Below are 10,073 nucleotides of genomic sequence, written 5' to 3'. Positions count from 1 at the left end.
GGAGTTTTTCCTTTCTCCCTCATCTGAGTTATAGTTCTCTGCGTTTTCATTTTTTTGGGTTTTTTTGGTGTGACCGTTTTACAGATAATAGAGTTGTAGCCTCTCTTACTTCTGGTGTCTGCCCCTCTTGTGGCTGAAGTCGGTATGGGGGCTTGCTGTAGGCTTCCTGATGGGAGAGACTGAAGCCTGCCCACTGGTAGGTGGACCTGATTCCTATCCCTGTGGTGGGTGGGGCTTAGTCTCTGGATGGGATTAGAGGCAGCTGTGTGCGGAGGGGTCTTTAAGTAGCCTGTTTACTTGAGGGGCGGGGCTGTGATTCCACCTGGGTTGTTGTTTGCCCTGGGGCTTCTCAGCACTGACTGATGGGTGGGGCCAGATTTTCCCAAAATGGCCCCCTCCAGAGAAAGGCATGGCTGCTGAATATTCCCAAGAGCTTTGCTTCCAATGTCCTTCCCTCACAACAAGCCACATTCACCCCTGTTTTCCCAGGATGTCCTCCAAGAACTGCAGTCAGGGTTGACTCAGATTCCTATGGAGACTTTGTTGCCCTGGGATCCAGTGCACATGAAAGTCTGTGTGTGCCTTTTAAGAATGGGGTCTCCATTTCCTCCAGTCCCGTGGAGCTCCTGTACACAAGCCCCACTGGCCTTCAATGCCAGATGCTCTAGGGGCTCTTTCTCCCAGTGCCAGATCCCCACACATGAGGGTTTGATGTGGGGCTCAGAACTCTCATTGCTGTAGGTGAGTCTCTGTGAACCAGTTAGTTTCCAGTCTGTGGGGCTTCCCACCTGGGAGGCATGGGGTTGTTTATATCATGAAATCACCCCTCCTACCTCTTGATGTGACCGTCTCTTTTTCTTCTGGAGTAGGATTATCTTTTTTAAGGTTTCCGGTCCATTCGAGTGAAGATTGCTCAGCTTTTAGTTGTGAATTTTGTCGTTCTTAGGAGAGAAATTCCGTTCATGCCCATTTAAAAAGATTATTCTTAACATGAAAACACAAAATGAAAAAAAAATTATTGAAAACCCCCTGGAAAAACACTGTTTTATTAAATTATCTCCCCAGAATGAATTCCCAGGCATGAAATTGTTAAGTGAAAGCTGAATAGCTTTATGGATCCTGTTACATTTTACTGAGTGGCCTTTCATAAGTCAAACTTCTCCTTGAAACAGTATTTTTCACCCTGCCTCCAAGGCGAACCCTTTAGCCCAGGAAAATATGTTTTTGGGAGACAGCTCATGCATGTGTGCAAATCCATGGCTGGTGCCAGGCTGCTGGCCTTGCTCATGTCTGCAGGCCTCTCTTCCGTCTTGAGGTAAAACCATGACTTCATCTCTTCCTGCCTGGTCCTGTGTGTGCTCCACGGACTCAATTCTGGTACAACTCTCAGCCTGGACCCCTTGCCTGGCTATCCCTGTGGCCAGCTGTTCCTACGCCCCTCACCCTATTTATTTATTTATTTTATTTATTTTGCTTTTCAGGGCCAAACATGCAGCATATGGAGTTTCCTGAGCTAGGGATCTAATTGGAGCTGCAGCTGCTGGCCTATACCACAGCCACAGCAACGCCAGATCCAAGACACATCTGTGACCTACACCACAGCTCATGGCAACACCAGATCCTCAACCTGCTGCACGAGGCCAGGGAATGAACCTTCGACCTCATGGATCCTAGTTGGGTTTGTCACTGCTGAGCCATGATGGGAAGGAACTCTGTATACTTTAAAATGATTAAATAATGAATTTTGTTAAGTTAATTTTACCACAATAAAAAAAGAGAGTAGGAGTTCCTGTCATGGCACAGTAGAAATGAATCTGACTAGGAACCCTGAAGTTTCAGGTTCTATCTTTGGCCTATCTCAGTGGGTTAAGGATCTGGTGTTGCCGTGAGCTGTGGTGTAGTTTGCAGACGTGGCTCGGATCTGGCGGTGCTGTGACTCTGGCTCCAATTCAACCCCACATTTGAGGTGTAATATGTTTCTGAGTCTTACTGATAAAACAGTGGGCAGGGCAGTGTCAAGGACAGAGCCTGTAGGCACTCCCCTAGAGACTCTCATCCAGCGTGATTTTTAATGGGATTTATGACCTAAGTCATATTTCATGTCATTAGGCACCAAAGTAATCTGAATGATTTTGTTGAACACTCTGCTGAGCTCAGACCTAGAGATGTCAGCTTGAGGAGAACTGGAAGAAGCTGTATTCTAGTTGAGAGATGCAGCAGCATTGAACCAGCACAGTCGTCCTAACACTTTCTGCCTCCTGTGGGAGGTTTAAAGAAATACCTGTGAAAGTACAATCCTGCAAAAAATGAAATTCTGTGGAAGTGCACACACCTGAATATTTTATCTTAAGCTCCTCAGCCAAGGCTGAGGATCTGTGTAAGCCTGTGGCCTCGAGTCCTGAGTTCCCTGACCTCAAAGGGGCCCAGCCACCCCCAAGCCAAAGTCCCACAGGCCAACAGACCTCTAAACAGCTCAGCTTGTCTTTTTAGAGGGCTTTTTGAGGCAACATGAGTAGAAAAGGAATCAGGCCCAAGAAAGCACAATGTGTTAATGAAGCTGATTTTTAAAACCCGTTTATTGTATTTTTACAATAATAAAAATAAATTAGTCGTACACAAAAATAGTTGTCATTTTTGCTGAAAACACTGTATTTACTCATATAATTCGCCTTCTACCCGCCACCTCCTTAAGCACTCAGTGACAGCACAAAGGTGACCTGGGGTAGATGGCATATTCTGTGGGTTCCTTGCTTGCGGCTGTGCAGTTGACCACCCAGCGCCCCCAGCCAGCAGTCGGTCAGTCTGTGGGGACCCAGGAGGCGTGGTCAGAGCAGTGAACGGGCTACATCCCATAGTCCCTCTCTGCCCCTGCCAGGGGACCCCGGCTCCTTCACAGCTCTAAGCAAACCTCCCTGGCGAGTTACTGCTGGTGATTCTAACGAACGAAGCGATACAAAGAGAAGGGGCAAAAGAGACCCTTCCTTCTCCAAATGTTGGGGCCAGGGAGAGGGCAGATTATATGAGCAAATATAATATTTAAGGTGGAATGGTGGCAATCCAGACAGACCTGTTTCAGGTGCAATGCCAGGGGTGAAAGCCCCCCGATGAGTCGAAAAGCAGAGTAATTTATATTCAATCTTAAAACCCAAGGAATTTGGCTAGTCAGGATACTAAATTGTAATTATGGACATAAAATAAGACATCGTGTGCAGCAACTTTCCAGGAAGCTTGGTTAGTAGGATCAAATAATTTTACACAAATGTGGATCGCATACGTAAATAAATACCTATCAGGTCCCTTTAAAATTAACATATTCTAAATAATAGAACTATTTTGGTGTAGTGACTCATTCCGCCTGTAGAATTCAGAATACACATTTCCTATAAACATCTTGTATTTACAAAGAAAAAAATAATAAGTTATAACAAAGTATATCCTTCCGTCAAACTGGATGGTGGGGGCTTGGGGGTCCAGGCGGATGGATATTAAGTTTACGTAACAGAATGGCTTTCCTCTCACTGAGGCAAAGGGCTCAAGGTCTGGAAGATGCTGAGAAAGCTGGCTGGGCACGCTTTTCCTCAGCACGATGGCGTCCCCCACTGTTACCCACTGAAGACAAAGAATCAGGGGTGTGGGGTGGTTCAGGGTGGAGAGGCTAAGCTTGCTCCAGCAAAGATGCAGGAAAGCAAAGTGAGTTGGGAAAGAGAGATGGTGTTTTCTAGTCTAGTCAAGGCTCCACCCCCATCAAGATGTGTGATCCTGGGCAGGGATGCTTGATTACTCATCTATGCCGACAATGCAGCTCTTGCCAATTGGCTAGTGCTTCCATAAGGTATGAAGCCACGTTCAGCTTGGTGTGTGTGTGTGGGGGGTGGGGGGGGAAATACACTGCTGGGCTTAGAGTGGTAGTCATAGAAACGGGAAGGACACACGCTGTATACCTGCCATCCCAGACCAGGCAAATCATTAAAGCTCTTCTACTTATAGAGTGGACAAAGCCTGGACTTGGAAAGAATCGCAGGTCCTGTTGCCCGAGCTGGGTGCCTGAATCCCCCCTCCAGCATCCTTGACAAATGGTCATTAAGGATCTGCTGAGACCTCCAGGGATGGGTCAGTCACCACCAGCCACAGAGCCCGCTACCTTCTGAAGGCTCTCACTTGTGCAAGAGCTAAGATGTGCCTCCATGCAGCTTTTACCTCTTGGTCCTAGGATGGCTCTTCTGGTGCTAAACATTCCCATAAAGTCCTTTCTCCAGTTTCTCAGTCTGCACCCCTCATCAGGATCAGCCATGCTCATTGGAATGCTATACGTTATTAATATTCTTCTTAAAGCTTCAGACAATCACAAACATGACTTGCCAATATTTTCTCTTTATGTAGCCTATCTTGTTGATATTTATCTACTGTGTTTTTTTGGGGTAGTTCCATCCCACTTTCTTGATTCACATTGAGCTTAGTCAACTGAAACTCTTTCATCTCTGCCATGTTGTACAGTTTTTGGTTTTTTAATTCAAAAGTGGGACTTTATGTTGCTTCCTGGTGAATTTCTCAGATTCACGTTTTGGTCTGGTATCCCAGACTTTTTTGGTTCTAGAGCTTGTGGTTCCAGATGTTACCTTTCCAACTCTACTGATTTCATCAGGAAGGTGTCTAATTCCCCATCTCAACCATATTAAAAAATGTTTCATATGGGAAGGATCAAATGTTGGCGTCGGGTTTGATTATTCAGTCTGTTTGAAGGAAAATTGTATTTCTTTTTACCACTCATATTTGTGTCGTCTACACTAGAAAATGGGGGATGTTCAAATTCTAAAATGGCTATATGAAAGAAACAGAGGTCCACTGGTTTAGAAATGGACTAGTAACATCTGGGTTTCTCTCTCTGCCACACAACTGGACGCAAAGAAACCAAGCAAGTATCTCTCAGTTTTAGCCCTCAGAAGGCCATTCTGCTGAAAGTGTGTTGAATGCTAAACACTTTGAGGTGAGTAAATGACACATCCAAGAGCCCTGGGCGAGAAGTAAGACAAAGGGACAGATGGGAACAGCTCTGAGTGCTCCTGTCACACTGCAGCTTCCCCAGGTGGGAATTGGCCCTGCTCATCTTAGTTCCCCACCAGTTGGCAAACAGGTGACTTGAACACACCTTTAAAGATGCGGAGTGACATCACCTAGTGGCCAGGTTTACAGGCTTTTTTTTTTTTAAGTGCTGTATTTCTTACGCTCTTCTGGGGGAGAAACGCAAGCCTATGCAAGCATGAGAAGGAAGGGCTACACCGAATGGCCTTTGCTGAGGCTGCATGTGGCATGATTTCCTTTTCCAAAAAGTGACAGTAAAAAAGCAATCTAGGAGTTCCTACTATGGCACAGTGGGTTAAGGATCCAATGTTGTCTCTGCAGCGGCTCTGGCGGCTGCAGAGGCGCAGATTCAATCCCCACCTGGGAACTTCCACATGTCCTGGGTATGGCTGAAAAAAGAGAAAAAAGCACACTATTTCTGCTTGGTGTTTTGTCGATTGTTTTGTGAGAAGAAAGAGAATGGCTTTAATTTGGAACACAGAAAAAAAAGCAGTATTAAAATGTAAATTTCAGGAGTTCCCATAGTGGCTCAGTGATTAACAAATCCGACTAAGAACCATGAGGTTGCAGGTTTGATCCCTGGCCTCGTTCAGTGGGTTAAGGATCCAGCATTGTGGTGAGCTGTGGTCACAGACGAGGCTTGGATCCCGCGTTGCTGCAACTGTGGTGTAGGCTGGCAGTTACAGCTCTGATTAGACCCCTAGCCTGGGAACCTCCATATGCTGCGGGTGTGGCCCTAAAAGCACAAAACGACAAAAGAAAAAAAAATGTAAATTTCAGTTTTGCATCATGGCCATTTAAGGGAACAGACTGTCTCAGAACAGAAGTCTGAGAAGGCGATGGTGGGTCATGGAGAGGAAAAGGTGAGATAATGGGGCCAAGAAAGGGAGAAAAAGTCATCTCTGGAAGGAGAAAGGAATGTTATCATTGAAACACTAAAGAACCTTATCATGTGTGTTGTTCTAAGAACAAAGGCATTTAGCCATTGATAGAAGAAATGAGAAAATTAGTAAAAATTGGATTTCCAAGACAAGTTGATGAAACCCCTGATCTAGTAATTTATAACCTTTCCAGAGATAAACAAATTCCAAGACTAGCTCAACTCTGTGTTGCAAGAGAAAAAAGACCTCTAGTTCCAGTCCCTCTTTACCCTGCAGACACTGGGTTGATTCATTTGCTTGTACCCAATTCCACAACTGGTAAGATGGCCCTTCTCTTGGGAGGATCACCGTCCATTTAAAGAACTTTTAGGTAACACTTGGGAGCCACAGGACACGGCTGGACATCTAAGAGACAGTGATCACTGCCCCAGCCTAGTCATGTGAATGCTGAGTGGAAAGGACCTGGGGCGCTCACCTCCATTTGATGGAGAAATAGATCTGTTTTAGGCTGCAGAACTCATGCACCATGACGGCCATGCCTCTGCTGTGCTGGGCAGCCTGGCTGGCTAGGTTTTCCCTTCATTTGAGCTGAAATCAGCCTTTCTGCTCATCTACCCATTGATCGTGCTCTGCCTTCCAGCCTGTAAAGCTCTCTGCACAGTCTGAGAACAGCTGCATAAAGAAGACGGTCACCCAAGATGGAAAGCAAAGGCAAGCGGCGAGGGGGAGCTGTACAGGAACCAGCCATGCGCTTGGCTTCTCTGGTCTGTCTTGCTTGGTGGGGAAGGAATCTGGGCCTCCTCTTTGCTGCTTATTGCCCAAGTTATGTAAGAATCAGGAGAGATGGGGGTGCTTTTGGGAAATGGTGGCTGCAGCTCACCAGAGAGGCCACATAGAATTTCTGAAAGTGCAAGGGTAGTGGGACCCTAGCGGAGTGTGTCAGACCGAGCTGGTGGTACTGTTTCCCAAAGCTGCATGTATGTCATCATCAAATTAGCAGATTTGGGGGTAAAAGGGCTCTTGGGAGAAAGTTGCTACGTTCAAATTTCAGCACAAATGTTTACTTTGAAAGGGAAATAAGCTCAGGACTATAGTACCAAATAAGATTAGGTTTTCTATATGCTTCCAATTTGTTTAGCCTGATATTTTTTTCTTTTCTTCCTTTCCTTTCTTTTCTTTCTTTTTTTGCTTTTTAAAGCGCCACTTGCAGCATATTAATTTCCCATGCTAGGGGTCAAATCGGAGCTGTGGCTGCTGGCCTACCCTACAGCCACAGCAATGCAGGGTCTGATTTAAAGAACTTTTAGGTCACATCTGCGACCTACACCACAGCTCATGGCAATGCTGGATCCTTAGCTCACTAAGTGAGGCCAGGGATGGAACCTGTATCCTTGTGGATGCCAGTCGGGTTTGTCACTGCTGAGCCTCAAAAGGAACTCCCTAGCCTGATATTTCTCTTAGTGGGTGTAAGAATATATTTTCCCCCCTGCTTCTTCTTAATTGAATTTTCAGAGAGCTCATCTTTCAACTTGGGAACCACAGTTAGGTGAAGTGAATCTGGGAGGACCCTGCAGCAGAGGAGTTCATGGCCCCTTCTCCCAGGCTGGCTGCATGAATGCAGAGCTTAGGGCTCACATGTGGAAGGGGAGTGGATGTGGGCTGTGCGTCGGGAAGAGGGAGGGAGGGAAACTCACACTGAGAAATCCACAAATCAAACCAGAAGGACCCACGGGAGACTCAAATATAAACACGTGGCTTTTGCTGGGACAGGTGGGTTAGACTTTCTGCAGGACAATGTGTGGTGAAAGGGCCCAGGAGAGATGGTTGAGGAAGGCGAGAGCCCAGCACAGAGCGGTGGGCTCTGGAAATCTGCTCTGGGAGACCAAAGGGACCCTGACGTAAGATTCCATGGGCGGCACACACCACTGGGGTAAAGAATCAGAATTTGGGGCAATCACCTTGCTATCCTGAGGGCTTTCTTATCTCATGGGATTGTCCTGTTAAGAAAATAGAGTCCTCTCACCAGAACCTGTGACTTTGTGGGGGAAGGGAAAAGAGAAAGAGAAACCTGAAACAGCTGAGTGCAGGGGATAAAGACCTGGCCTTTGGCCAGCGGGAGGAATTCAAAGGTCTGGGCTTTGTTCGCTGAATAGGAAAGTCTCAGCCTCTTGATCTGAAGTGAAGCCACATCCTGCGGATCTAAGACTTGAGACAGGTCTTGGGTGAGGGTTTTGTGGTCAGACAGCTGGGGTCGCTGAATGGGTCGGTTACCTGATACCTGGCAGGTCAGGGACCTACATTGAGTCTCAGTTTCCTTGTCAGTAAAATAGGGGCAATGATTCATTTCCTGCCTCCCATTCTGGGGCATTGCGAGCTGCTAATGAGCTACTATCTCTGAATACACCTGCAAAACAAGAAAGCACTCTCCTGACAGGAGATATTTGTGTCTTAAGGCAGGAAAACAGCCTAATGTCTTTGAGAATGAAAATAGGCACAGCTGGCCTAAGGTAACAGAGGGATGCTGGCATCTTAGCAAGTCTTAGGGGGAACTCTGGGGTGGGGGGGTGCTGCCACCTCTGACTCTCCAAGGGGTGCCTGCTACTGGGAAGGCCAGCAGCACTGGGGAAGAAGCAGCACCCAGAGTCAGCACTGCTGACTGAGAAAAAGGCTAGGAGAGAAGTTGGCTGAGAGCTGCAGGCGCGGCCCACGCACTGCTTGGTTTGCAAAGAGTGCAGGTGCTAGGTTTCTGAAGGAGGGGTCATCAGTGCATGGCCATGCTCAAAAGACAACTGTGGCCTTGCTCCTGGGCACCGTGTGTACCCATTAAGAAGGCGGGGTGATGACTGAGTTGGCTGGCAGCTCCACAGGCCAGGGAGCCCCCAGTGCAGTCAGTGGCAGCCAACCAGCCCCACCGCTCACAGACTCCCCAACCCACCCACTGCTGCCCTGCGGGGTGTTATCTGCTCCCCAGGAAGCCCGAGTGCCTGCTGGCCACACGCGTGCAGGAGACACAGCAGGCTGTCTTGTAGTAGTTGTAGACGCAGAGCCTGGCCTGGACCACCACATTGCAGTTGTAGTACCTGTCCTTGCAGTTCTCATCTGGAGCGGAAGAAAACAGAAAAGACTCTCTGAGCTCGAGGGGCAGCCTGGACTAAGGGCAGTGGGTGTGGGGTTTCATCCCAGTCCTGCTGTTTATTACTGACAGGACATGGAAGTGTGGGCTGAGAGCTTACATTTTCTTCTTCTTTAAACATGCAGTTGAAATCTCTCTACTTTGACCTTCAGTGTGACAGAACCAAATCTCCAAATGCACTGCCAGGTTAGTCACTGCTCCTGTAATCTATCTATTGGTGGGTGGCTTGGATCGCCAGCTGTGCTGTCGATGGCCTCCTTCGACCATGAAATTTCTACCAAAAGGATGCTGAGACCCCTGAACTCCATGACTGCAAAAGGTCCCAGAGAGACCTAGATGGGTTTGGCATTTTCATGCCAGAGACCTTGACAGAGCTTAAGAAAGATAAGTCTTCTCCTGCAAGACAGGACTCTCTACTTACCAACTTCAGGGACACAGTCCTGAGGGTTACACGATTCCTTCTCCTCTGGTTTCAACTGAGGGTCACAGAGATTGCTGAGGGTCATGTCATCCGACAGACAGCGCACTTCCCGGACACGGAAGCCGCCTTGGCAGCTCTTGGAACACTGCATGGAGAAAGGGGAAAGTTACAGGTCTTGGCAACCCATGAGCTCAGCACACTGGAGGAGGCAGATACTGGAAAATTTCAGACATCTACCAAAGGAAACAGAAAGTTGAAACAAACTCCCCTGCACCTAACAGCCGGCTGTCACACGAATTCTGTCCCATCTCCAATCACCCATGTACGTGTCTCACATTATTTTGAAGCAAATCTAGACATCAGATCACTTCTCCCATAATATTTCAGTTTGTAGTTCTAAAAGGCCAAGACTCTTAAAAATTGCCACAATACTGTTACTACACCTAGAAATTAACACTAGTTCCTTATCTTCAAGTAGTTAGTGCTTCTTGTATTTCCATTGGTCTTACAGATCTCAATTTTTTAATGGAGGGTGTTTATTTATTTATTTATTTTTTTG

The 10,073-nt window shown here is 47.0% G+C and overlaps 1 protein-coding gene across 5 annotated transcripts in view; it reads right to left on the bottom strand.

Moving 5' to 3' along the window:
• THSD4 (thrombospondin type 1 domain containing 4) overlaps positions 2,549–10,073 on the bottom strand; it is a 577,157-nt gene continuing 569,632 nt past the window's right edge. For 4 of the 5 annotated variants that reach the window (XM_021073924.1, XM_021073936.1, XM_021073943.1 and 1 more), the window contains 2 exons: positions 9,515–9,659; positions 2,559–9,059 (listed from right to left, as the gene is read on the bottom strand). In XM_021073924.1, the coding sequence (XP_020929583.1) occupies positions 8,917–9,059; positions 9,515–9,659 (288 nt within the window). In that variant the 3' untranslated portion in view covers positions 2,559–8,916. Of the gene's footprint in view, positions 9,060–9,514; positions 9,660–10,073 lie in introns of all 5 variants that reach the window. The other variant, XM_003121770.6, reaches the window with a different exon arrangement.

Source organism: Sus scrofa, chromosome 1, assembly GCF_000003025.6.
Source record: "Sus scrofa isolate TJ Tabasco breed Duroc chromosome 1, Sscrofa11.1, whole genome shotgun sequence".
In the NCBI taxonomy this organism is placed as follows: Eukaryota; Metazoa; Chordata; class Mammalia; order Artiodactyla; family Suidae; genus Sus; species Sus scrofa.
Note: the sequence above shows the minus strand (reverse complement) of the source record. Positions and strands in the feature narration are given on the sequence as shown.